Genomic DNA, 22,968 nt, shown 5'->3' on the forward strand with positions numbered 1-22,968 from the left:
ATCAATATTGTCCTTCTTTTTTCCTTTTTCTTTGTTTTTTTTTTTTTTTTTTCGTTTTACTTTATCCTAATATTCTTGTTGTTTTATTGTAATCAATGATTGTTAACAGTTGTTGAGGTTGCTAATGTTGAGTTGTAGAGTTGTAGAGTTGTTGAATTGTTATTATTATTGTTATTATTTTTATTATTACTTAAATTACTATTCGTGTCTTTACTTAGGGTTTTTTTTTTTTTTTTTGTTAAATTGTCCTTCTGGTTAAATCCCTCAGGTTAATTATTCCTGTAGTCGTATCAGAAAGGAAAGAAAAGAAAAGAAAAAAAGTTCATCTATAGATCTTAACTGAATCACACCATGGGAAATCCATTTATCTTGATGATAATAGTAATAAAAGATAATAATAATGATAACTATTCCTGCAATGATAATAGACTCTCTGATCACAAACACCCCATCATTATCATCAATCCAAACATACACATACACACATACATTCATACCAACCACTATCACTTCCTTTCATCATTCCGCCTTAACGAAACTTTAACATCACGTATATCAACATAAACACAACAAGGACAAAGATAAACAACACCCACATATGCTTCACACTGGTCACACCAGACACATCCAACTGCCGCAGTGTGCGGCCAAGCTGCATTCGTGTGCGGGCGAACACAGAGTCTAATCTATCTAACAGTGAATTCTGCCGCCGCACCTCCGCCCCCATGGCTGTGAACTGACGCCGCACAGTACGCACATCACTCAGAAGTGCACGCATGAGTTCGTCATTCTCCTCCTCTGTTGCTTCGCTAATAACACCGCCCCGTGCGTTTTCTCTTTCCGCAGATTCGTGCATGCGTGCACGGTGGCGGAACACGGAACTCTGCGGCTGCATAGATGTGTAGTTTTTTGGATAATGTATATATGTATGTATATATATGAATGTATATGAATGTATATATGTGTATATATGTGTATATTCCACTTCCACTCCCACTTACTTACTCCCTCTGTGACTGCGAGTAATAGCAGTAAAGAGAAAGAAAAAAAAAAAGGGAACACGAAAGCACACAAACGTGTTTTCCCCTTTCGTTTTTCTTCGTGAGAGCAAACCTGTGAAAAATATAAAGGTGTTTTGAGATTTAAAAGAAAAAAAAGAAAAGAAAAAAAAAGAAATAACACAGATGCACTCTCCAAGAAAGAGAAAGAGAAAGAAAGAAATCAAAAACAAAAAAGTCTAATTAAGAAACTCAAGAATAATAGTAGTAATCCCAGGCAGTAGTTGCTAAGAAGAAGAAAAGGGGGAAGAAGAATACCAAACAAATGGTAACAAAAAAAAAACCTCTTTAAGTGAACATAATATAAGAAATCCATCGTTTTTTTTTTTTTTTTCTTTATTCTTTATTCTTTATTCTTCTTCCTTCTTTTTTCTCTTTGCTTACTCGTTCCTTTGACTGTGAACACTTAACTTGTTTTTGATGATGATGATGATGATGATGTTGTGGATAAAACTGCACGACTTTTGGGACATGTTTGAAGGTGTAATTTCAGCTGTGGTATTCTATTCTCGGCCTGACCACACCAAAGACAAGATGTTTCCTGTTCCTCCATTCTTTTCAACTCCGCGACATTCTGATTAAGTGTAATACATCCATTTTGTTGTAAATCCTCCATCACACGATCGGCTGGGAGAAAAAAGGGAGTGGCGAATGTATTGTAATGTTTCTTTGTTTTCAAGTATGGTGAGTCAAAGTCCATTGAGATGAGATGGAGATGTAAGTGTGGTAGTGAAGGGAGAGCGTGAAATCCTGTCATCATGGATAGAGCGGCAGTTCCCTTTGCAGATGCCCCGCGGCGAATAAACTGCACGTACGCCTCCGCTACATTTAAGAGATGCTGCAGGAGTGGGAGGTGTTCGCTGCGCAGTGCGTTGAGGGAATCGAGAGAGAGATCTAACGGCATGATGAGACAATGCAGTTTGGATTTGGGATAGGCATCATTCACGATAATACACTGTGGGTCCTTATACAGTACCTGACTGAATCGCTGTTTCTCCTCTGAGGATTGAAGGGGCGGGTATAATTTAAAGGGATTGGCGGTGTTGTGTGTGTTTGGCCGGCGAGTGGCACTCTGCACAACTTTGCGGAGAAACGGCAGTCGTGTGCGCGGCCCACTTCCCACAGCGGCGGGCGTCATTGGATGAATGTAAAGAATGTTGTTAATTAAGAACGGGGGTATAGTAGTTGGTTGTTTGTATGTATGTATGTAGGTATGTATGTATGTTGAAGGGGTGGGGAGAATATTTCTTCTTCCTTCTATTCTTTTATGTTTTCCCTTTTTTTTTTTTTTTATGATATGGAGAAAAGGGGATATTAATATTATTCCCTTTTTTCTTTCTTTCTTTCTCTTTCTCTCTGGTTTATGTGATGAGGTGTGAGTTTTGTCTTTTTCTGTTCTTTCTGCCACTTATGGTCTGTTGTCCAAGCGCAGAATACATGTCAAACAGAGAGAGAGAGAAAGTGAAAGTAAAGAGAGAAACACAAAAAAAATAAAAGAAAGAAAGAAAGAAATTATAGACTGAAAGCAATCTTTACAGAAGCCGAAAAAAAGAATGCAGAAGTGAAGCAAAAAAAAAAAAAAAAGGCTTCTTTCTTTGACTTGATATATATATATACACAGACACAGAAAGACACATACATTAAATTTCTTTCCACACATGATGTAGAAGAAATAATAAATGTAAGAGTAAGCGAGAGCGAGCGATCCGAGTAAGGAAACTGATGGTAATAATAGTAACCATAACAATATTTAATTTTTCTTTTTTCATTCTTCTTGTGTGTTCTTTTGTTTTTGTTTTTCTTTTTGCTGTAGAGCAGGAAACAACCCCCCACCAGAGTCTCTTACTATTTCAAATAATAATAAATAAATAAAATTTATCGGTTGGTACAAGCAACAATACGTTATCGTCTGTACCCAGAGAAAAATAAACACTAAAAAAAAAAAAAAAACCCAGTAAATACAAAGGCTCATAAAACACTACCAATATATGTACAGATACATATACATATATATATATATATGGAGAGAGAGAGAACTGCATATCTGGGGCGCTATTTCATTCCTCTAACGCTGATCTATACAGTAGAAAGAAGCCAATAACTGCATAGACACTCCTGTTGTGACGGCGCTAATCACCAGAGTCACTAGCCATCCACACACAATCTTGAACACAATTCCCCACGCCACACCTTTCGCACGAGCATCCAATACTCCACATCCCACCGCAGCGCCCACTTGTGCCTGCGAGAGTGAAACAGGAATACCAATACCCGTGAGCAGCATCGTGACGAGTGTACCGCCTACTTGTATACACCAACCACGGGCCGGCGTGACGGTTACCAACTCCACCCCAACAGTCTTCATGAGACGTGATCCCAGTGTGAACATTCCAATGGCAATTCCCAACATGGCTGGGAGTACAGCCCAAGTCGAGTCGAGTGGATCTTCCTCCTTCAATTCCCCCACAGCAAAGGCGTGGTAGAGAATCACAAAGGTGGCAGTGGCATTAGCGCCAGCAACAGCACCGTGGACAAAACTAGACATACTCCCCGCTACTACCTGCAATGCGGTGTAGAGATACTCTGCTCGGGGATTAAAAGGTTTAATGAGAAGTCCACCAAAACGTATGGGTTGCATGGGATGATCTAATCCCCAATCTGGTTCTGCAAACTCATCATCCACTCCTATTACACTGGGAGATGATTCCTCCAGTGGTGAGACTGGTCTCTCTTCCTCCTCTACATTTCTCTTTTCTTCCAGAGTACCATAAGAAGTGGTGATGGGTTTACTTGCGGATGGTACTAGTGTGGAGGTCAGTGATACCATGGATGTTAAACCACGCGGATCCTCCCTCTCATGCATGTGTTCTGGTAACGGTGAACGACGTACCACTGGGGCGGTTCGCACACGACGCTGTTGTTGTAATAAATTCAAATCTGTTGCTCCTATAGAGGATTGTAAAAACTCACAGGTTCCATGTAATAATGTAGAAATACTTTTTTGTAGTGATAACTCATCTGCACGTTCAGAAACATTATCATGTGTGGTGGTGGTTGCTGAATGATCTGTGGCTGTAACGAATGAAAACCGCAGGGGTTCCTCTTCTACTGCCGTATCCTCCATTGTTGGTCTAACTACACCAACAGCAGCAGCATCCGCAGCAGCAGCAGCAGCAGCAGTATCTCCAGTAATATTAGTATTAGTCATTTTAGTTTTATTAGCACCTTGTGCTTCTACTTCTGTACGTAATACATCGGATTCCCAAACAAATGAATTCTGTCGCCATGCTTCCTCTGCGAGTCGAGGGAAAAGAACTGCAGAGGAAAAAAAACAAAATCCCACAATAACCACAAAGAGAAGCATATATTGTACCCAAAGAGGCATAAACTGAGCAAGGGTTACGGCAAGAATGGGTGGTTTTTCAATTACGAGAAACATGAGTTCAATAAGCAATGAAAAGGCAAGACAGTACGGTAATGACCATAAGGCATTTTGAAATGACACTCGCTTAACCTTAAGAATTCTTTTTCGCAAATAGTAAAATATAATACTTGTAACAATTCCAGCTGCAATTGGAGCGAGAAGCCATGAAATTACAATCTTAACAATTCCACGTGATTGTACATATGCAAAGGATCCACTGGAGAATATAGCAAATCCGAGAATAGATCCAACTACAGTGTGAGTGATAGAGACTGGTAATCCAAAAACAGTTGAGAGGTACAACCAGAGAGCAACAGCAAAAGTCGCACACGTCATACCAATCAATACCATATCTCGATCTCTACTAAATAAGATAGGATCAACAATACCATTACGAATTGTTCCACTGACATGTCCACCCATAAAAGCAGCACCTAAGAGTTCAAACAGAGTACAATAAACAATTGCTTTACGCATATTAAGTGATCCACTTCCAACTACCATGGCGAAGTTGGCACTTAGATCATTTGCGCCAATACCAACACCACAGAGGAAACTGAATAGTGAACATATGCAAACAAGAGGCAGAGAACGATTCAACGGAAGGTCGCACGTAGGATGCATCTATTTTTTTTTTTTCTTTTGTTTGTTGTTGTTGTTGTTTGTTATTCTTTTTCTACCCTTGAGAATATTATTAGGTATTTAGTAATTGTAAATTTACTACTCTCGTTAATGTGTTTGTATATGTTAAACACACTCTTTTTTTCTTGTGTAATAGAAGTAAAACAGGAAAACAAAAAAAAAAAAGAAAATAAAAGAAATACATGTTATTTCACAGAAACCTCAAACAAATTTGCATAAACACATTAATCCTGAATATTTCTTATTTTTTTTTTTTGGTTTTTCATGCTTTCTTCAAGAGGGTACAGACTTAAAACATACATGTACACATCACTTCTGATGCATTGCAATTCCTTTCTTTCATCGTTTTGTAATATGTATATACATACATATATGTATGCCCAGTGTTGCTTATGTGTGTGTGTGTACTTGTGTGTACCTGTTGTAAACCGTGAGTTCCTCTTCTCATAGCTATAGACATCAAAGAGTAACAAAAAAAAAACGCATCGTTACTCAGCGGGAAAAAAGAAAGATTCAATGACAAAAGTAGGAAAAAAAACAAGGAGGACAAAAGAGTGGAAGGAGGGAGGGAAGGGAAGGGAAGGGAAGGGGTAGTGTAATATCTAACTCCCTCCTTGTCGTCCACTTATTTCTAATCTTCCTCCTCTTCTTCCTCATCATTAAGACCTTCCGGCTTTGGCGGTGGGGGTGCGTACTCCAATTCGTCATCCACTGTTCCATCTCGTTGTAGCAATAAACCAGTCTCAGGATATTCAACAAGACAACGAGGTGGGAGTTTTGGTGCATAGCAGACACCCTGTAAATTCTTTAGTCCTGTACCAATATACACACTCTGGTAGCGACTTCCCGGTTGGCCCAAGACTGTTACTGCATACGTGAAAGCACCAGGCCATAGTCCTGAACGAGCAACATATGTTCGTGTCTTACTGCTCTCATCATGGAATGCTTTACGAAAACTCCATGCAGGAAGTTGACTACGACTGTGACAGGTAAATCTCAAGGGTTCATCTCGACTGACCTCGCAAAGGAATGGATTAATCTTTTCAGTTTGATCAAATTCTGAGATACCACCTTCGCCTTCATCCTGTGAAGCATCAGATTCCGAGGCGACTGTTCGTCCAGTCCGCAGAAGCGTTGGTGCAATGTGTACCCAATATTTTCCTTGAAGTAATTCATCATCGCGGTATCCATAGAACCAAGATTTTACCGGTTCAATAGCCTCTGTATCTTCTTCATCTGGTACTTCTTGTGGATTAAGTGGTGGTAAGGTGGTATAGGCTGGTACAGTAAGGGGTGGAGGAAGTAGATTTCCATCTTCGTCTTCTTCTTCTGGTACAGCTCCTTCTGTTGTGTACATATCACGCGGTGCCACACGACAGGTGCAACTGATACGAGCAATTTGTGCTCGTAAATAATTCATCTCTTTTCCTGGGAAACGTGGGTGCGTGTCAACGGAACTTTCCAAATCCCCTGTAAAACCACGTCGAATAAGACGGGCGGCGATGATTTGATTTGGTGTTACATCTGGTAATCGTGTCCATCGGGTAGGATCGGATGTTACTGCGGCATAGTAGACCCACTCATTAAGACCAGTTCCAGCAGGCTCTACTCCAGTATCAGCGTGTGCCTTAGCGCCATGATCATACAAAACGTTAGCGACGTTCTCAATGGGAGCGGCGTCTTCATCTTCGTCTTCATCGTCGTTGTCCCCTGCGGCGTCCTCATCCTCCTCTGGCAGACGGTCCGGATCTATCTTTGCCTCCACGACGTAGTAGTCTGCGCGGCTGCCGATGAACTTTCCCCAGAAGCGCACACTCGCGAGTGGTTCCCCCCGTACGAGTTGCTTCATTCCCACCACGACGCGGAACGCCTCCTCCGGCTGCAGTCCCTCGCCGACGGCGTTGAAGACGGCCTGCTCCGCCACGACGTCGCCCACTTCACCCGGCGGGGCGTCCAACTCCTCCGCCTCTTCGGGCGGCGGGGCGTCGCCCTCCTCCGCGTCGAGGGCCGGCCGCCGGGGCCGCGGGGGGGCGAGGGCCGACGCGAAACTCGACGCCCACCGCAAGTTCTCCAAAGCATCCGGCGGGACGGTCTGGACGACTTTCGGGTGGTGGTCCGCGTAGGCGGGGGCGGCGCGCGGGGGGACGGCCCCGCCGGTCTGAACGGTGAAGGAGGCGGGGACGATCGCATCCAGCGCCCGGCTCGGCTGCTGCTGCACAACGTGCAGGAGGACCTTCTTCATGTGCTGCCACAACGGAGAGGCGCGGATCTCATCCTCAGTGAGTCCCGTCATGACTTAAGGAAGGGGGTGGGGAGTATAACCTTTGATGACTCGTTCGCAATCTAGAGTTTACCTTACCCTGCGTACTACAAGGAGCGCTAATGCTCTTTAAGCTTTAAACAATATAAGAAAGAGTAACAAAACGAGAGAAAGAATAACCATTAAAAATAATAAAAAGAAATAAAACCACCAGTGATAGAATCTTGGGTTTCTTTGTTTTTGTTTTCTTTCCTTCTTTTTCCTCTTCTTTTCCCTTTTACTCGGGTATACATCATTTGCACAAGTGTAGCAAACCACATGGAGGAGCAAGAAAAAAAAAATAATAATAATAATAATAGTAAAAACGATAATAGGAAAAGAGAGGTAAATGTATGTATGTATTTTTTTTTTTTTTTGATGTTGTCTTACTTTGTTTTGTTTGTGCGTATGTATGTATGTATGTATGCTTGAGGTACCACACTTATGCAGATTTTGGATCACGAAGTACATCAAATCGTCGTATCGGGTGCAGTGGTTTTTCCAAATCTCTCACGGGTGATTTCCAGGCGCGATCCTTGTCTAGCATTGTTTCAGAAAACATAACACTTGCTCCAGGGTTTACGCGAGCCTCATAATTCATCTCAGACTCATACCCAAAAAGAGTGTGCATAAATCGATCATGACCCAATGTAAAGTACATTACTGTCGTTGTTACAAAACAAATTCCAAATATTCTCATTGGAGCCCAAAAAAAGGCTTGTTGGACAATCTTGTTTCGATCTGCACGCGTGTCGTTGAATCGAACCTGCATGATACCCCGCCAACTACGGGTGCGGCGGATAATAGGGTGTGGTTGTGGTGCCCTGCCAACCGGGCGACCCGTTACTGGTGGCATTCCCTAACTAATGTTATTTATAAACAAATATATATATATATATATATATATATATATATATATATGGCAGCACACACCACCTTAATACTGCTATCAACAGTATCTATATACTCTATAAATTATAACACTAACCCAGGCAATCCCACCACCACTAGAGAAATTTCTTTCCTGCAGGATAAATAGAAACAGAAACCAAGAGAAAAAAAAAAAATATATATATATATGTATACATATGTGTATATAACATCTCATATTAAAGGGAATACAAGTTTTTTTTTTTTGTAATTAGAATTGGTTACGAAACCAAGCCAGGATAATCTATTTTCACGCATTCTTCTTTTTTTTCTTTGAATTCGGATTTTTTTTGTATTTTCTTCTTTTTTTAATTTTACACGAATAATACTTCTTCCATTAAACACACCGAATAAAATATAGTTAATGCCTCCTGCGGCATGGCGAACTGACGATTCCTGGAGAAGGAAGGAATAAAGAAAGAGAAATCATCATAGTGAGAAAAGTATAGAACCTCTTCACTTGGATGATTTCTTAGCCTTTGTCGTCTTTTTCACCTTCTGCTTCATTGATCCTCCTGATTTGCCCTTCTTTACACCGCGACGGGCCGCATTGGACTTTACTGGTTCATCCACATCATCCACATCATGGAAGTGCTCCTCTTCATCATCATCGTCATCGTCAAAGGCACCACTTGCTGGAAATGAAGCAGAGACCACAAAGTCTCCTTCTGTATTCTCCTTCTTACTTTTCTTCTTCTCTGTACTATCTACCATAGTCTCTCTTACCCGTTTACTGTTTTTATCCTTACTGTTACTGTTACTGTTACTGCTGTCGCCGCCGCTGCTGCTGCTGATTTTCTTGTCGCCCTTCTCCTTACCCTTAACTTTACCTTTGCGTCCCTCCTCAAGTGAAGTTCCCTTGAAGTATGCAGCCTTATCTTTTACGCCGTAGTGCTCCATATAGCCATCCTCGTCAATTTCTTCTTCTTCATCATCGTTTGGTGCTAACTCTGACATCAGCGGCGCACTTGGTTCTTCGCCACGATCAACACGAAGTATATGACCATGCAGACGTGATCCATGTAAATGTTTCTGCGCATAGGCAGCGTACGCAGGAAGCGCAAAAACGATCCGTGCGATTCCTGTAGGAAGACGTGTACTTTTATTCACCATAATCTCACACTCTGTGATTTTCCCACATGCCGAAAAGTGGCTACGGAGTTGTGCCTCCGTTACCTCATCGCCAAGATTTCCAACAAACACCTCTGCTGGACCATTATCCAGTAGATTGTACTTTTCTGTTACACCAGTTACATTACTTGGTTTTCCTTCTTTACGTGTTGCTGTTTGCTCTGTGCGTTTTACCGCCTGTCGAGTGGGTGGTGCCTCCATACCCAACGGCACTACCGGTGCCACATCATTCTCATCATTATTCTCATAATCATCATTGTTATCGTGATCGCTACTCTCTTTTGTTGTGGTTCCATCTGCATCACGCCCTGTAAGTGGAGTGTTTTTGTTTGCTCGTTTTGAGTATGGTAATGTACCCGGGGCTGCAGCAGGAGATGCGGCAATGCGACGGCCCAGCATAGACAAGCCATCAAGAAACTTCACAGCGGGTTCTACGTCTTCATTAGACATAAATGTAAGGAATGCTTTTCGGTTATTTGATGTTAACTTGACAGATTCCAATCGTTTCTCCAGTTGTGGGGCTACATCTCTGAGAATTTCTCGAATGATCTCCGCTTGTGTAATCTTTGCCAAGTCCGAGAGAAGTACTTGACGGGAATAACTACCCTTTCCATCCGCATCCCCACCGTTGTTCATTGTATCTGTGATTCCATTCTTCTCCTTTGGAAGTGCCACGCGCAGTGTGCGACCGAGGAACTTACGCCCGTTTAAAACACGTACCGCCACATCGACGCTGTGAGGTGAGAAGAAAACCAAAAAACCGAATCCTTGTCCATCCTTTTTAATAAGACGAATGGGTTTACCAACTCTCCAGGCAGTAGCAAACTGCATCAGCTCATCTTCTACACTTGAACCATCTCCCGTTTTATTTTCGTACGGTAAACCATCAATAAATACTTTATTATTGAGTTTTTTGGGGAGTTCTGTACCGTTATCCGTCACTGTTGTGACAACATGACGTTGTTGTTGTTGTTGGGATGTGAATTGCTTACCAGGTGTGGTATGTGTGGAACCTGCTGAAGTTAACCCATTATTATTATTATTATTATTATTATTATTATTATCTAAAGACTTGACGACTCGCTTCATCGGTGCATCCGCACCACCGCGAAATGAATGTCCACCACGACCACGGCTTTGTCCACGCCCAAATCCAGCACCACCGCCACTGCGACCGCCTCGTCCACCACGAAATGCCACAGCGCCTCGACCACGTGCGTTCATTCAATCTTCAAACGTGTGCCTTTACCTTTTTTTTTTTCTTCCTCTTCTCCTTCCTTAGAATCAGTAGAATTTAATTAAAAAAAAAAAAAAATACAATGATAATTGAAACAAAAAAAGAAAAGATTCGCTTGATATTTATGGATAAAAATATTGTGTGTGTGTATTTTTTTTTTTTTTTTTCTCGCGGAGTCACAATACCAATTATCTGCAACGAACAATGGTTTTGCACTTCTTTCAATTGTTGTTGTTGTTTTTTTTTTTTACTTCTAGTTCATGAGGTACTGCATATGTGTAGTAAGAGAAACACACATACATACATACATACATACACACACACAGAGAGAAAGAGAGGTACGTGCCTACAACACACTTTTCATCCCCGTACCTGTGATGGGGAAACACCAGAACTTTATGCCGAAGGGAGAAAAAAAAAAAGAAGCCATCGACAATGCTCTTCCACTGAAAACATTTATAACTCAAAATAAACTGACGCTAATAACACTATTCTACAACCTACATATATCCCGATAAATCCCCCTTTTACCTCTCACCTTTTTCTTTTTTTGTCCACACCCAAACAAACCCTTCTTTTCTCATTATTTCTTTTTTCTGCTATATCTTTTAATTTATTCTCTAATGCACTCATGTCACTACCCTCCTCTATCTACCAGTTACCAGCCTCATGCCACGCCCCAAAGTTTGAAATATCGAAAAGTAAAGGGCTAGTGGTATCTTGATGTGCCCATGGTTCATCCGCAATGGTATTAAGTGCTATCTTCGTCACCCGCTCTACTGCAATGCGGGAAATACGTTTTTCGTGATGCTGAGCCCCAGATGCCTTTCCCAAAGCATCTGCTAATTTTTCGGCTATGCGCCAAAACATGGCAAAACTGATGAAATGCTCTTGCATTTGTCGACGTACAAAAGGTACGGCGAGAGCAGTCACAGCATCTTCATCATGTGCTACTGAAAAAGCACTCTTGTAGAACTGTGCAAATTCCTCCTTAAACTCGGGGGTACATGGTTTCTTTAAGGAAGGAAAATCTTTAAGAACAGCTCCCCACCATGCGGCATCAATACCAACCGTTATATCTGCCTCCAATTTTTCCATTAGCTTTCGAACTCTTGGACCATCCTTCTCAGAAAAAGGTCCCACTTTATACCGTGATATTCCACGCAATGGCTGGTAATGTTCCTTTTCCAGTTGACTGTATCCCTCCACAGAAAAAATATTGCTACTATCATATGCAATACCCAAATGATTTCCCGTAAGGCTTGCAGCTGTGCTAGATGGTTTGTTAATTACGTGACGAGTATTGTCCACTCGCGGTAGCATGTCTCCCTGCGCATATGGCTGTGTACGCCCTGTTACCGAAGATCCCCAGTACTCCACATGCCGGCGTTGCATCAATAAAGCAGCAGATGCTGCTGATAGGACTATCTTTGCAGGTCTTCCCTGCTTCTTGCCGCACAAGAGCAACATTATAAGTCTAGTGTCTTTTTTGACCTTATCGTCTTTCTACCTTTTGTGGTAGTGTGAAGAATAAGAAAGAAAAAAAAAGAATGTGAAAACGACCCATATGAGAAACCAGTACTCCCAAATAACAAGAATAATAAGAATAATACAAACAATGAGATATTCTCCTTTTTTTCTGTTGTTGTTGTTGTTGTTGTTTTCTTTCAAATTTCCTGGAGTTTCCATTTTGTTTCGTCCTGCACCTTCTGTTTCTTTGTTTTGTTTTGTTTTTTTGTAGCAAGTTCAAAAGATACAGCATAAGCAAATCAAAAAAAGAACAACAAAGTGCATTCATTGACTCCATAAAGGAAGTTATCAAGAAAAATAAATTTCATGGTTTCTGTACATCGTACCCAATCTGCTTGCTCTCATATCACTTTCCCCTTTCACAACTTCACCTCTTCTCTTTTTATCGTTCTCGTCTAAACGCCACTCCTCTCATAATCAATGTCACCGCCTTTCTTTTCATCCCTCATATACACCAAAACACAATAAACAAATATATATATATATATATATATATATATATATAAGCAAAACCATCTGTCGAAAATAACAGAAACGTCAAGAATGAATATGGTAATTTATTTTTATCCCTTTTTCTTTTTTGGTTTTTCTTTTAAAGCATCAAGCGCCGCTTGGGCCGCTTTCTCCAACCTACACAAGCGAGCCTCAACATCCTCTAATGAAAATACAGTGTCCGCAGGAAGTTGAATCAACTGTGACGAAGCCGATGCTCCTGTTGTTTCTGCTGTCGCTGCTACTGCTGCTAGTGCTGTGGATGGTGGGGTAGCGCCACTCCTAGGTGTAACAGACCGACTGGAACTTGATGCAGTCATCGCAGGGCGTTTACCTCCACTTCGTCTGGTTTGTTGTGATAATGGTCTACTCGTCGATGATGATTCTTGTAACGATAACGGTGGTGCTGGCGTCTCTTCATTTTTACACAACGTTTCGTTCCGTTCTATAAGTTTATCCAAACGAGTTGTAAAAGCGCGTACTACCTGTACGTATCCTGACCCATCCAAAGCGTTTCGTCTATTTTCTTCCGCAGCTTTAATTTGTTGTAGTTCCCAATCTTCTAGAATACCATCTCGCTCTTGAGCAAGCTTAGATAAAGGTTGTATAAATTCTTCATTAAAGGCTTCGTTAATAGCCTTCTCACATTCATTTATAATATTCTTCCTCTCTAACTCCATTGCATATACATCCTCTTCCAAAAACTCCGAAAGTGGTGGCACACAGAAAGGCCATATATCACATTGTATTTGTACCTCATTATATACCTTTCTTGGTTGAGATTCAGAAAAGAAGTTGCGAAATAACCGCCAATGTTGCACCACACTAGAGGAAAGATACTCAAGTATTTGTGCTACTTCATGAAGTGTAAAGTAAGGACCTATTACAACTTCTTTAAAGACTCTTTCTTCTTGAATTTCAGTCCTTGTTTGACTAATTAATGGTGCCTTCGCTAACTGTTCCTGTAATAATTGTTGCTGTTTTTTATTCTTTTCTTTTGCTAACTTTGCCTCTAAAGCAGACACATACTCCGGGTCTGGTACCTCTGTAGTGACCGTCTTTGGCACATGATGTATCTCAACAACTTTATTCGGCACACCACATGCCTGCTCTATAAGTAGCATCTCCAATACCTGTGAACAACGGGTTTCTGCATCCATATCTGTTGCGTGAGGTGAAAGCTCTGCTATGGTATTCATGAGATGCATCGCTGTCAAGAGTACACACCTCAATTGTACCGCTGAAAACCCATGATGTAGTGCGAAGAAAATGAGGTCTTCACACCACTCAGCTAATGCCAAATTCTGCAATTCGTCCTGTTCAGCCTCTCGGTACCACGGCGGTGTATCTGCTGCGCCTTCTCCTGATGCCCTTGGTACGGATACAATCTCCCGCCCGAGGGCAATGGAGACGTCGTTGGTGTTATCGCCTGGCCCTGGGGCGGGGAGACCGAGGGCGCGAAGGACACCGATGCGGAGTAGAAACGCCGGGGAGGGAGAAGAGGAGGAAGGAGGGAGAGAGGGGGAGGGGGAGGGAGAGAGAGCGGGGGAAGAGGGCGAGGGGGCGGCGGCGGGCCAGCAGGCCTCACAGCGGGTCTCGTGCTGGAGGCGGGCCCGGACTCCCCCCGCCCCCTCCCCGCCGGGAACCCCCCGGGCGTGGCGGAGGAGCTCCTCGACGAGGGCCAGCGAGAAGAACGTCGCCTGCCGGACGGGGGCCCGCAGGACCAGCGGGACGGCACTAATCCCCGGAGACTCCATCGCGTGCGGCACCCAACTTGATGTAGAAGAAAAAGAAAGGGAAACAAAGAAAGAAGTACTGTTTGTGCGGGAGAGAACAGAAAGGAAACGCACACATACATACATACATACAGAGAGAGAGAGAGAGTCGTACGGAATAAATAAAAAAAAACAAGTAGAAAAAAAAAAGAAGGAGTGAGAGGAATCCCCCTGCAATGGAAAGAAAGAAATAAGAAATAATAATAATAATAATAATAATAACAGGCCAATATGCCATCAGACATATTGAAGAGATAGGAACGAACCATATCACCTTAGGCACTGCTTTTCTTATTCTCTTTCTCCCTTCTATATATATATATATATATATGTCTCAACAACAATATCACTCAACGCAAAGCCACACCTCTACATGGTTATCTTTTGCAGACGAAGACTTGTTCAAGCTCATCCTGCATATCCGATGAGTCACTATTTTCACTTACAGCAATCAATGCTTCTTTTGTTGTCACAGTCATCTTAGGCGTTTCTGGTACCAAATCAGAAACGCTATCATAAAGTGCTAAAAGTGACATTTGCAAATAATCCCTCATGAGTGAAGTCTGTGCATGCTCTTGCTTCGATTTATCTGCCTTCTCAAGAAGTTCTTTGTTATCCTCAGATAGAAGATTATTATCTCCTTGTTGATTCCCGTGTAACTCGTGAAGTGCTTCAAGAAGCCGAAGATCTTTAAAAGTCTTATTACAATTGGCAAGACGAGGTGAAATACACTGTAGATTGGAGTTAACTGCATCATCATGAATTGAGAAACGAAAAGTTAACGCCAATGATCTATCTACCGCACAGCTACTAATATAACGCTTAATAACAGTTAATGTCAGTAGTGAAGTAGCAGTAAACACTGTATTTCCATCAGCGTACTTCACCTCAAGAGTATCATGTGTAAAGGTATTCTCAAATCGTAAAGTGGATACCTTTGACTGATACAACTCTGGAGTCCCTGAGAGTAACATCAACAACCAACCATGCATCTCTCGAGCAGTGAAATCACCTCCTACCTCCATTGTAGAAGTTGCTAATCCTGTCGTACTTGAATCCTTGTCATTGCCCCCAACGTGGGCGTAAAGTGGTAAAGGTCGTAGTTGTACAAATTTCACCTGTGCCGTACGAGGAGCGAGAGCTCCTAGAATGGTAATTTTTAATAATCCCCACTGACCGTCAGGCATCCAAAAGGTAGCGGAACAACTATACTTGCGAGATTCTAATGGTCGCACAATGGCGAGTGTTTTCGTTAATGGATTGTTTTGTGGAATTTCTTCCTGTACTACAACTTCTGCGGAAGATGTCTCTACAAAGTGTAGTTGGACCTCACTTTGTATTGTAGCACAATCTATAGGAGTATCGGACTCAATCATTAGCAACAGTGCGGGGCTATCTTTTTGTTGCGAAAGTGTAACTTTTACGGTAAAAGTAGAAGAAACAGCCAGAAGAGATGTACCAGTCCCTTTTGTACCTGTACGCTCCGCTAACTCATTGGTTTTGGCAACAATTGCCTGTTTAAGAGCAGCAATTTCTCCACGAATATCATTAATTTGAATTTCAATTTTATTCTCTTCAGAATCAACTGCTGCAGTAGTAGGTACAGAGGCCGCGTCTCCACCTCCAGTAATACGATCCCCTTCTTTAAGTGAAAAAGCTGTAATTCTTCCACTAAAAGAGTGAACCAATACATCAGGACGATTAGCATGTGTAATAAATCCACCAGCAATGGAAAGTACACTTTCATCTGCGTTTCCAGACCATATACAAACAACTTGGCCACTAGAAATTTCATTCTCTCTGTGAATGTAAAATACTTGTACTGATCCATCTTGGCGTCCCACTAACAGTTCCTCTCTTTTATCCATATTAATATCAAAAACTGACAAAGCTGTTACCGCCGCTTGACGATCATCTGGAATATAGCTAAAATCACGACTAAGAGAAAAATCATTGTTCCTTACATCCATGCATCCTAAAGAACCTGCACTTGTCCCATAATAAACCTTGTGAGATGCCTCACTAAAGTAGAGAGAAGAAACAGGAGCCTTACATTGGACTTCCACTACAGGTTTATGACTTCTCAACATACGAAGGGTACGGTCATTACATCCAAGAATATAACAATAATCCGCAAAAGCACGTTCATCACGACTAATGGTCAAAGCCGTAGTAGAAATAAATGCCACCATGGCGTTAATACGATCAGGTGCCATGTAGAAACCAAGTTCTTTGGCCTCACGAAATCCAGTTACCATGAAACTACCACATGTTATAATAAATGGTGTGGAAACAAAAACAGTATGTATCACCTCTGTTACATTGGTATCAAAGGAAAAAAAAAGTTTTCCCTTTCGTGAGTACGCATCCAATACACTTCCATGTACAAAAAAGATCTGATCTTCATAAATGGTAGCACAACTTACAGGTCGGTTTTGCGGAGGTGTTTCAAATGCCAACACCCGTTCCATTGTCTTTCCAAGTGAAAAGACCGTCACGGCGCCGGTTTTCTCGCCTATACCCACACGTTGTCTGCTTTTCTTCCCTAGTGGGTAAACCACCATACATCTCTGTGAAGTTGATGCCACGGATGTTATTTCTTTTCGAATGAGTTGAATATCATGACCGGTAATCATTATCCTTTTTTCCCACTAAGTAAGAAGCATGCAAAGAAAAAAGAAAAAAAAAATAGAAACAAAGAAAAAAAAAGAAAGCCTCTTTTTACCTAGCTAATCACTTTTTCTTTTCTTCTTTCTTTTCGTTACAACCCCTTCCTCGTCCTATGTTGTTTTTTTTTTTTTTTTGTTCTTTTCCTCTACAAATCGTCTTTCCACCCTTCAAAGAGCCATAAAGAAGAAGTAAAACAAAAAGAAAAAACAATACCAACACAACAGATAGCAACAACAAAAAAAAATAATAATAAATAAATAAAACTATGAAATCATTCCAAGAATGACAACAGTATAGGACTCTATTTTTCTTTTTTTCTTTATTGTCGTGACTTTTCACTGTAAATCAAACTCATAACGATAGTAGTGTTCTGTGTCAAACAAAACATATGATCATCTCATATTTAAAATATACAAAAGAAAAAAAACTAAAAAACCAAAAAAAGGCCAAATTCGTTTTTTTTTTTTTATACCTTAGTATTACTTGTCATCTCTGCTGGTCTGTTCTGTACCTCTGGTATGGCGAAGGTAACCATCAGATTTTTTTTTTTATGCCGTTCTCCACCTGTACACGTTTGCTTCCTCTCCACGCTCGCATCCGCGGCAACAACAGCAGGAACAGCAACAGCAGGAACATCATTAGAGGAAATAGCAGTAGGAAGTTCTTCGAAGTTTGGAGCCAGTTGTGATTTTTCCTGTAATTCAGAGAAGTTCGCTCCCTCACGGAGTACACTATTCTTCAAACGCAGACGATGAAGAAAGGAATTGGGCACTTCCATGTTATCCACAGATGCCGCAACACCAAGAGCTCGTAGTAGTGCCACATTAGGACTTGGACCGTACTGCATTCTTGGTATTGGTGGTGGTATTGGTTGGGGCAGCAGTTCTTGTAGTCTATTGAAGAGTTTAGTCTCATCATCACCGTAACTTTCCATTATAACTGCAGAGATGTTTGCAGATGGAATCCCATTCTGCGCTAAGAGAGCTATAACCCTCTTCTCTACATCTACACGATGTTCTTCACGATCTCTTGCACGAGCAGATCCTTCAATGAGCATCTTTAAAAGAAATCTTTCTTCTTCCTTCATGTTTTGTAGAGTCCCTGCACTACCAAACGTCAAGGCATTTTCTAATGGGTTTAATTGTGCAGGTTCAGGACCATACTTCTGCTGTAACTTTAAAAACATCTCACCTTCTCTTCCCTCGTAACGCTTTAGTAGTTTATAACAGTTCGGTACTTCAGATGGATCGTAGTGGGCGTAAAAATCTTGTAAGCGTCTCAAATGATAATACTTCATAGATCTGTAGTAATCATTAGGGTGACCTCTCTCTGGCTCCAACAACTGTGTAGTTTTCACTGTGGTTTCCTGTACTTGCCCCATTCTCCCACTACTCTTTAATTTGTTTGCTTGTTTGTTTTTTTGTTTGTTTTTTTCCCCAGTTTTGCAGGGATTCACAGGAACCATCAATGAGTGGAATAAAAAAAAATAAATGAAGAGACATAAAACAATACAAAAGTAAATATATATATATATAAAGGTTCCAGTATTTGTATGCACTTTATCTAGCATCAAAAATATCAGGTGAGAGTGTTTCCTACCATTTCAATGAAAATGTAATGAAGTAAGAAATTTCATATACTTCTTGAATTACAAATATGTGCGTATTTGAGTACGAAGAAAAAAAAAAACAATTGAACACTAATAATAAAAAAAAAAAACAAAAAAAAGAGAGAGAAGGGCTATCATTTCCCATCTAACAACACCACACCACACCACACCACTCCCCTCCCTCCCTCCCTCCGTCTTCAATGTTGATAATATATGTGTGTGAGATAAATTCAAAAAGAACAATTTGCAGAAACCCACCCCCCACCCCTCTCATTCAAGGCTCATTTAGTTACTGTTTGTACGGGGCTGCTGGGCGGTGTGTATAATGGGATCTTTACCGAACTCCACCACCGTACTACTACTGAATCGCAGACCATGGCGCTTCAACCACTGCCCCACTGTCTCCTCCGTGCCGAAGAAGTTCTGATGGACGTAATTCCCCTCCGCGCCGCTGCAGGCCACAAAGTGTCTGGCCACATCCACAAGTGTGCTTGGCTCCACACTCACCGCGGGATCTACACAACTCACCGCGACGAGACCCGCAATGCGGCCCACATCCGGCACATCCAACACGCCGTGGGTGTAGGAGCCAATAGAAATGCGCTCCGTCACGTGCGGGGCGAGTCGCAGTGGCTGCACAGACTTAATAGTGACATTCTCACCAAGAACGGCAATAGTGGCGCGGAGTTCATCGGTTGTGGACTCCACAAGAGATCGGTGGGCCTCTGCAGGATCTGCCAGAATGGCACCTTTGCTATCAATGATCTTTGTTTGCATTTTCCCCTTTACTTTCGCACAGGCATTCTGAAATTGAATACTGCGTGCGGCAAAGTCCGTCTCACTGCAGACCGTAATAACAGCGGCACCAAATGCACCTCCAATGCAGGCTACAACACTTCCCTGTTCTGTAACTCGAGAACCTTTTTTCATGGCCGTTGCGGCTCCTTTTTTGCGAAGTACCGCCATCGCCTTTTCTATATCTCCACCTGTTTCCTTGAGGGCAGCACTGCAGTCGGCAATAGGAGCCTCTGTGCGATACCGGAGATCCTTCACCAAATCAAGAAAAACATTCTTTTTCATACATGCACGGAAACGGGTTAAACACAGCATCAAATCCTTCCCTTTATCTCTTATTTTTATGTTTTTTTTTTTTTTTGTTGTTGTTGTTACTGTTGGTTTCCTTTGATATTTCTGCTTATTTGCGTATCGCTATGTTGGTCAAAACAGGACCGCCGTTTGTGTCACTCTTTACGTTTACGTGCGTTTCTTCCCTTTTTCTCGTTTGTCCTTTTCAAGGTACAAAAAGAAAGAAATTAAAAAAAAAAAAAAAAAAGATTTCTTGTAAACAAAGCATAAAAAAAATATGTAAAACAAACAGAAAAAAAAAAACATACATAAAATTCAACTTTCAGAATGTCAACTCTATTGCCCTTAACTCGATAATATTTATCCCATTTGTTATTTCTAACCTTCATTTACTTTGTAACGATCGATATGCATAAAAATATGTTCCCTCAAATATTTAATAAGTCTAAATGAAGAGTTTTTTTTTGTTTTTTTTTTAATGAAATGACACCCAGACTCATCTTACCTGGGAAAAAGGCCTAAGTTTACCCAATACTCCAAACTATCCTCAAGTAATTCCCTTGTGAGTTTTGGACAGCTGTATTGAAACCCCAATTCACGTAATTTTAAACCATCAACTGCCAATGGATTATTGTACAAGAGTTCAGGTTCTAAATATGGATTAAGAGGAGTTACATCGATATTGTGTTTCTTGAGCATTGCTGACCATGGAGCCATGTGACCATCATTAGCTTCTTCTACAAGTTCCTCAAGCTTGCAAGATGCCAAATTAGACATGATAGACCCAACAAATCCTGTTTTTATTTTAAACATGGATTCAAGTATAGTGTTTAGACTTCCTTGTGTGGTATCACCATCATCTACTACATTGTATATATCATGAATTGCACCAGCACATACAATATGCCAAATAGCTGCTGCTACATCTTGAACGTGTACAGTGTGTATTCGAAGGTCTTTTCCCCAGAGAAACTCCATGGAATCTCCAGTATTTTCATAAACGGCGGCACATACAAGGCGTGGCATGAGTCCTCTAATATCCCCTGGTCCATATACAATTGGTAGTCGTACAATTACCCATGGAAGATTTGGTATAGTTGCGATAATTTTTTCAGCTTCAAGATGATATCTTGCCATGGCTGTCCAGGGTTTTAAACGTGCCTTATTCTCCTTTGCGGGTGAACTGTTACTACACTCATATACCTGACATGTGCTTACTTCTATATAACGTTCACAGCTATCAAGAAGGGCAGCCTTTTGGGCACAAAGGGTTCTTAATCGCAAAATACTTCGTTCGTAGATAGCGTCCATATGGCCGTATTGTGTTTCACTGGCAAGATTAACGATAACGCTGAATGACGCCGCAGAAAATGCCCGATCCACGTGTTCCTGCACCGACAGATCAGCCTGTATCACCTCAACATATGGTAATGTCAGCAAACTCTTGTATGTGGGAGAGAGATGGCACATTTCAGGGACCCGCTTGTCCGCCACCCGAACATAAGAGGCAAGTTGGTAGTCCACAATGTACTTTAGAAGGTTTCTACCAATCATACCCAAGCCACCAAGAAGTAACACACATGGACCCTCTGGCATGATTTATTATAATACTATGTATGCCTGATAGTACGTAAGAAGGAAAAGAAAGAGGGGGGGGGGAAAACGAATAAATAAATAAATAAATAACGATAAAAGCAAAAACAAAAACAAAATGAGTAAAGCAAGCAAAAAGAAAAAAAGAAAAAAAAAAACGAACCAGATATAGAGAAAGAGAGAGAAAATCAAAAAAAAAAAAAAAAAACACATGTTTCAGAGCATCTTTTTTTTTTTATTCATTTCTTTGTGTTCCTCGTATCGTTGTAAAACCCTCACATCAATAACACTGTCGACGTAAGCTGGCACAAGCATTGCAGAAAATTAATGGATAAAAAACGAAAGAAAAAAAGCAAAAAAAAAAGCAAAACAAGAAAAAAAACATTTTCCATCTGATAAGCCAAAAGAAAAAAAAAAAAAACAGAAATGATATAAACAGATATATATTAAAATATATACATGCATGTATTAACCAACAATAAAAAAAAAAGAAAAAAAAACTAAAAATCCAATGCCGCAGATGAAGAAGCTTAAAGGATTATATATATACATATATATATAGGCATTGGAACGAAAAAAAAGGGAATTTTATGAGACAAACAAACAAAAAAAAAAAAATCATATATAAGCTTCATTCACACGTAGAGACCTATTAAATTGATTCGGGGCAGAGAAACTCTATCGTGCAACATCAGAAAAAGCAAAATACTCATGATATACATTAAGACTCTTTTTTTTCAATTCCCGTTTGGTTGTTGGCCGTGGAAGTCTCCTTGGCGAGACTCTTTCTTCTTTTTGAGGCAAGAGTATACTTGGCCTGTAAGAAAGTTTGCTCCGCTTCCAGTGGTTCGTATAACTCATCCATAAGCAGAGGTCTCCAACAGTCCACCGGAAATCCTTCTTCTACCCATTGTTCGTAAGAAATAGGTGTACGTCTCCTAGATCTTATTTCTTCTGGAGGTATATTTCCACTGGAAAATAAAGCAAAATCTTCCTCTGTATCCTCTGCGACAAAACTGCAATCCATAATTCCTTCATTCGGTTGCATGACGTGTAGACGATGAGCTACATCCGATGTTCCAATAGGGAAGAGCGCGGCCTTTCTCTGTTGGATCTGTAACAAGGCCCGAGCACGATTGCGGCGATCCTGAACGCTAAACACTAAAGAAGTGGCAACTCGTTTTCGACGATAATGTCCCATATTCTATATGCTATTTTTCTGGTGGTAATTCTTTTTTCTTTTTTGTTCAGTTTATTCTCTCAGTAAGGAACAACTTATTTGAGCTTGAAAGAAATATAACAAGAAGTGGAGAAATTCAGAACGACAAACACCTTAGTGGTATATAGATCAGAAATGATAAAAACAAGACTCGGAATCCCCGTCTCTCTTTAAAGCATTTTTTAGCCCCCTTAAAGTTCATAAGAGAGAACCAAGTAGCCAAACACGTTGTACCCCCACATCTGCTGCATTACACGTTGATGGTTCAGGTGA

The 22,968-nt window shown here is 41.0% G+C and overlaps 13 protein-coding genes across 13 annotated transcripts; all 13 read right to left on the reverse strand.

Moving 5' to 3' along the window:
• Positions 1 to 529: 529 nt before the first annotated feature.
• TM35_000091670 (Golgi vesicular membrane trafficking protein) lies at positions 530 to 895 on the reverse strand (the record flags this gene model as incomplete). Its single annotated transcript, XM_029024406.1, has 1 exon — positions 530 to 895. The coding sequence occupies one exon, from the start codon at positions 893 to 895 to the stop codon at positions 530 to 532; it is 366 nt and encodes a 121-aa protein (XP_028884183.1).
• Positions 896 to 1,464: 569 nt separating this feature from the next.
• On the reverse strand, positions 1,465 to 2,196 carry TM35_000091680 (uncharacterized protein; the record flags this gene model as incomplete). Its single annotated transcript, XM_029024407.1, has 1 exon — positions 1,465 to 2,196. One exon carries the CDS (start codon positions 2,194 to 2,196, stop codon positions 1,465 to 1,467), a length of 732 nt encoding a protein of 243 aa, XP_028884184.1.
• A 927-nt stretch (positions 2,197 to 3,123) lies between these two features.
• TM35_000091690 (putative phosphate transporter) lies at positions 3,124 to 5,106 on the reverse strand (the record flags this gene model as incomplete). Its single annotated transcript, XM_029024408.1, has 1 exon — positions 3,124 to 5,106. The coding sequence occupies one exon, from the start codon at positions 5,104 to 5,106 to the stop codon at positions 3,124 to 3,126; it is 1,983 nt and encodes a 660-aa protein (XP_028884185.1).
• A 649-nt stretch (positions 5,107 to 5,755) lies between these two features.
• TM35_000091700 (putative flagellar radial spoke protein-like) lies at positions 5,756 to 7,417 on the reverse strand (the record flags this gene model as incomplete). Its single annotated transcript, XM_029024409.1, has 1 exon — positions 5,756 to 7,417. The coding sequence occupies one exon, from the start codon at positions 7,415 to 7,417 to the stop codon at positions 5,756 to 5,758; it is 1,662 nt and encodes a 553-aa protein (XP_028884186.1).
• Positions 7,418 to 7,865: 448 nt separating this feature from the next.
• On the reverse strand, positions 7,866 to 8,279 carry TM35_000091710 (uncharacterized protein; the record flags this gene model as incomplete). The annotated part of the gene is made up of 1 exon (XM_029024410.1): positions 7,866 to 8,279. The coding sequence occupies one exon, from the start codon at positions 8,277 to 8,279 to the stop codon at positions 7,866 to 7,868; it is 414 nt and encodes a 137-aa protein (XP_028884187.1).
• A 530-nt stretch (positions 8,280 to 8,809) lies between these two features.
• Positions 8,810 to 10,708, reverse strand: TM35_000091720 (putative nuclear cap binding protein; the record flags this gene model as incomplete). Its single annotated transcript, XM_029024411.1, has 1 exon — positions 8,810 to 10,708. The coding sequence occupies one exon, from the start codon at positions 10,706 to 10,708 to the stop codon at positions 8,810 to 8,812; it is 1,899 nt and encodes a 632-aa protein (XP_028884188.1).
• Positions 10,709 to 11,372: 664 nt separating this feature from the next.
• TM35_000091730 (uncharacterized protein) lies at positions 11,373 to 12,191 on the reverse strand (the record flags this gene model as incomplete). The annotated part of the gene is made up of 1 exon (XM_029024412.1): positions 11,373 to 12,191. One exon carries the CDS (start codon positions 12,189 to 12,191, stop codon positions 11,373 to 11,375), a length of 819 nt encoding a protein of 272 aa, XP_028884189.1.
• Positions 12,192 to 12,814: 623 nt separating this feature from the next.
• TM35_000091740 (uncharacterized protein) lies at positions 12,815 to 14,500 on the reverse strand (the record flags this gene model as incomplete). The annotated part of the gene is made up of 1 exon (XM_029024413.1): positions 12,815 to 14,500. One exon carries the CDS (start codon positions 14,498 to 14,500, stop codon positions 12,815 to 12,817), a length of 1,686 nt encoding a protein of 561 aa, XP_028884190.1.
• Positions 14,501 to 14,895: 395 nt separating this feature from the next.
• On the reverse strand, positions 14,896 to 17,154 carry TM35_000091750 (uncharacterized protein; the record flags this gene model as incomplete). Its single annotated transcript, XM_029024414.1, has 1 exon — positions 14,896 to 17,154. The coding sequence occupies one exon, from the start codon at positions 17,152 to 17,154 to the stop codon at positions 14,896 to 14,898; it is 2,259 nt and encodes a 752-aa protein (XP_028884191.1).
• Positions 17,155 to 17,654: 500 nt separating this feature from the next.
• TM35_000091760 (uncharacterized protein) lies at positions 17,655 to 18,569 on the reverse strand (the record flags this gene model as incomplete). Its single annotated transcript, XM_029024415.1, has 1 exon — positions 17,655 to 18,569. One exon carries the CDS (start codon positions 18,567 to 18,569, stop codon positions 17,655 to 17,657), a length of 915 nt encoding a protein of 304 aa, XP_028884192.1.
• Positions 18,570 to 19,082: 513 nt separating this feature from the next.
• TM35_000091770 (uncharacterized protein) lies at positions 19,083 to 19,907 on the reverse strand (the record flags this gene model as incomplete). Its single annotated transcript, XM_029024416.1, has 1 exon — positions 19,083 to 19,907. One exon carries the CDS (start codon positions 19,905 to 19,907, stop codon positions 19,083 to 19,085), a length of 825 nt encoding a protein of 274 aa, XP_028884193.1.
• A 477-nt stretch (positions 19,908 to 20,384) lies between these two features.
• Positions 20,385 to 21,479, reverse strand: TM35_000091780 (NAD-dependent epimerase/dehydratase family protein; the record flags this gene model as incomplete). Its single annotated transcript, XM_029024417.1, has 1 exon — positions 20,385 to 21,479. The coding sequence occupies one exon, from the start codon at positions 21,477 to 21,479 to the stop codon at positions 20,385 to 20,387; it is 1,095 nt and encodes a 364-aa protein (XP_028884194.1).
• Positions 21,480 to 22,197: 718 nt separating this feature from the next.
• On the reverse strand, positions 22,198 to 22,677 carry TM35_000091790 (uncharacterized protein; the record flags this gene model as incomplete). Its single annotated transcript, XM_029024418.1, has 1 exon — positions 22,198 to 22,677. The coding sequence occupies one exon, from the start codon at positions 22,675 to 22,677 to the stop codon at positions 22,198 to 22,200; it is 480 nt and encodes a 159-aa protein (XP_028884195.1).
• Positions 22,678 to 22,968: the final 291 nt, after the last annotated feature.

The sequence above is a fragment of the Trypanosoma theileri genome, assembly GCF_002087225.1.
Source record: "Trypanosoma theileri isolate Edinburgh chromosome Unknown TM35_Tth_9_V1, whole genome shotgun sequence".
Classification (NCBI taxonomy): domain Eukaryota; phylum Euglenozoa; class Kinetoplastea; order Trypanosomatida; family Trypanosomatidae; genus Trypanosoma; species Trypanosoma theileri.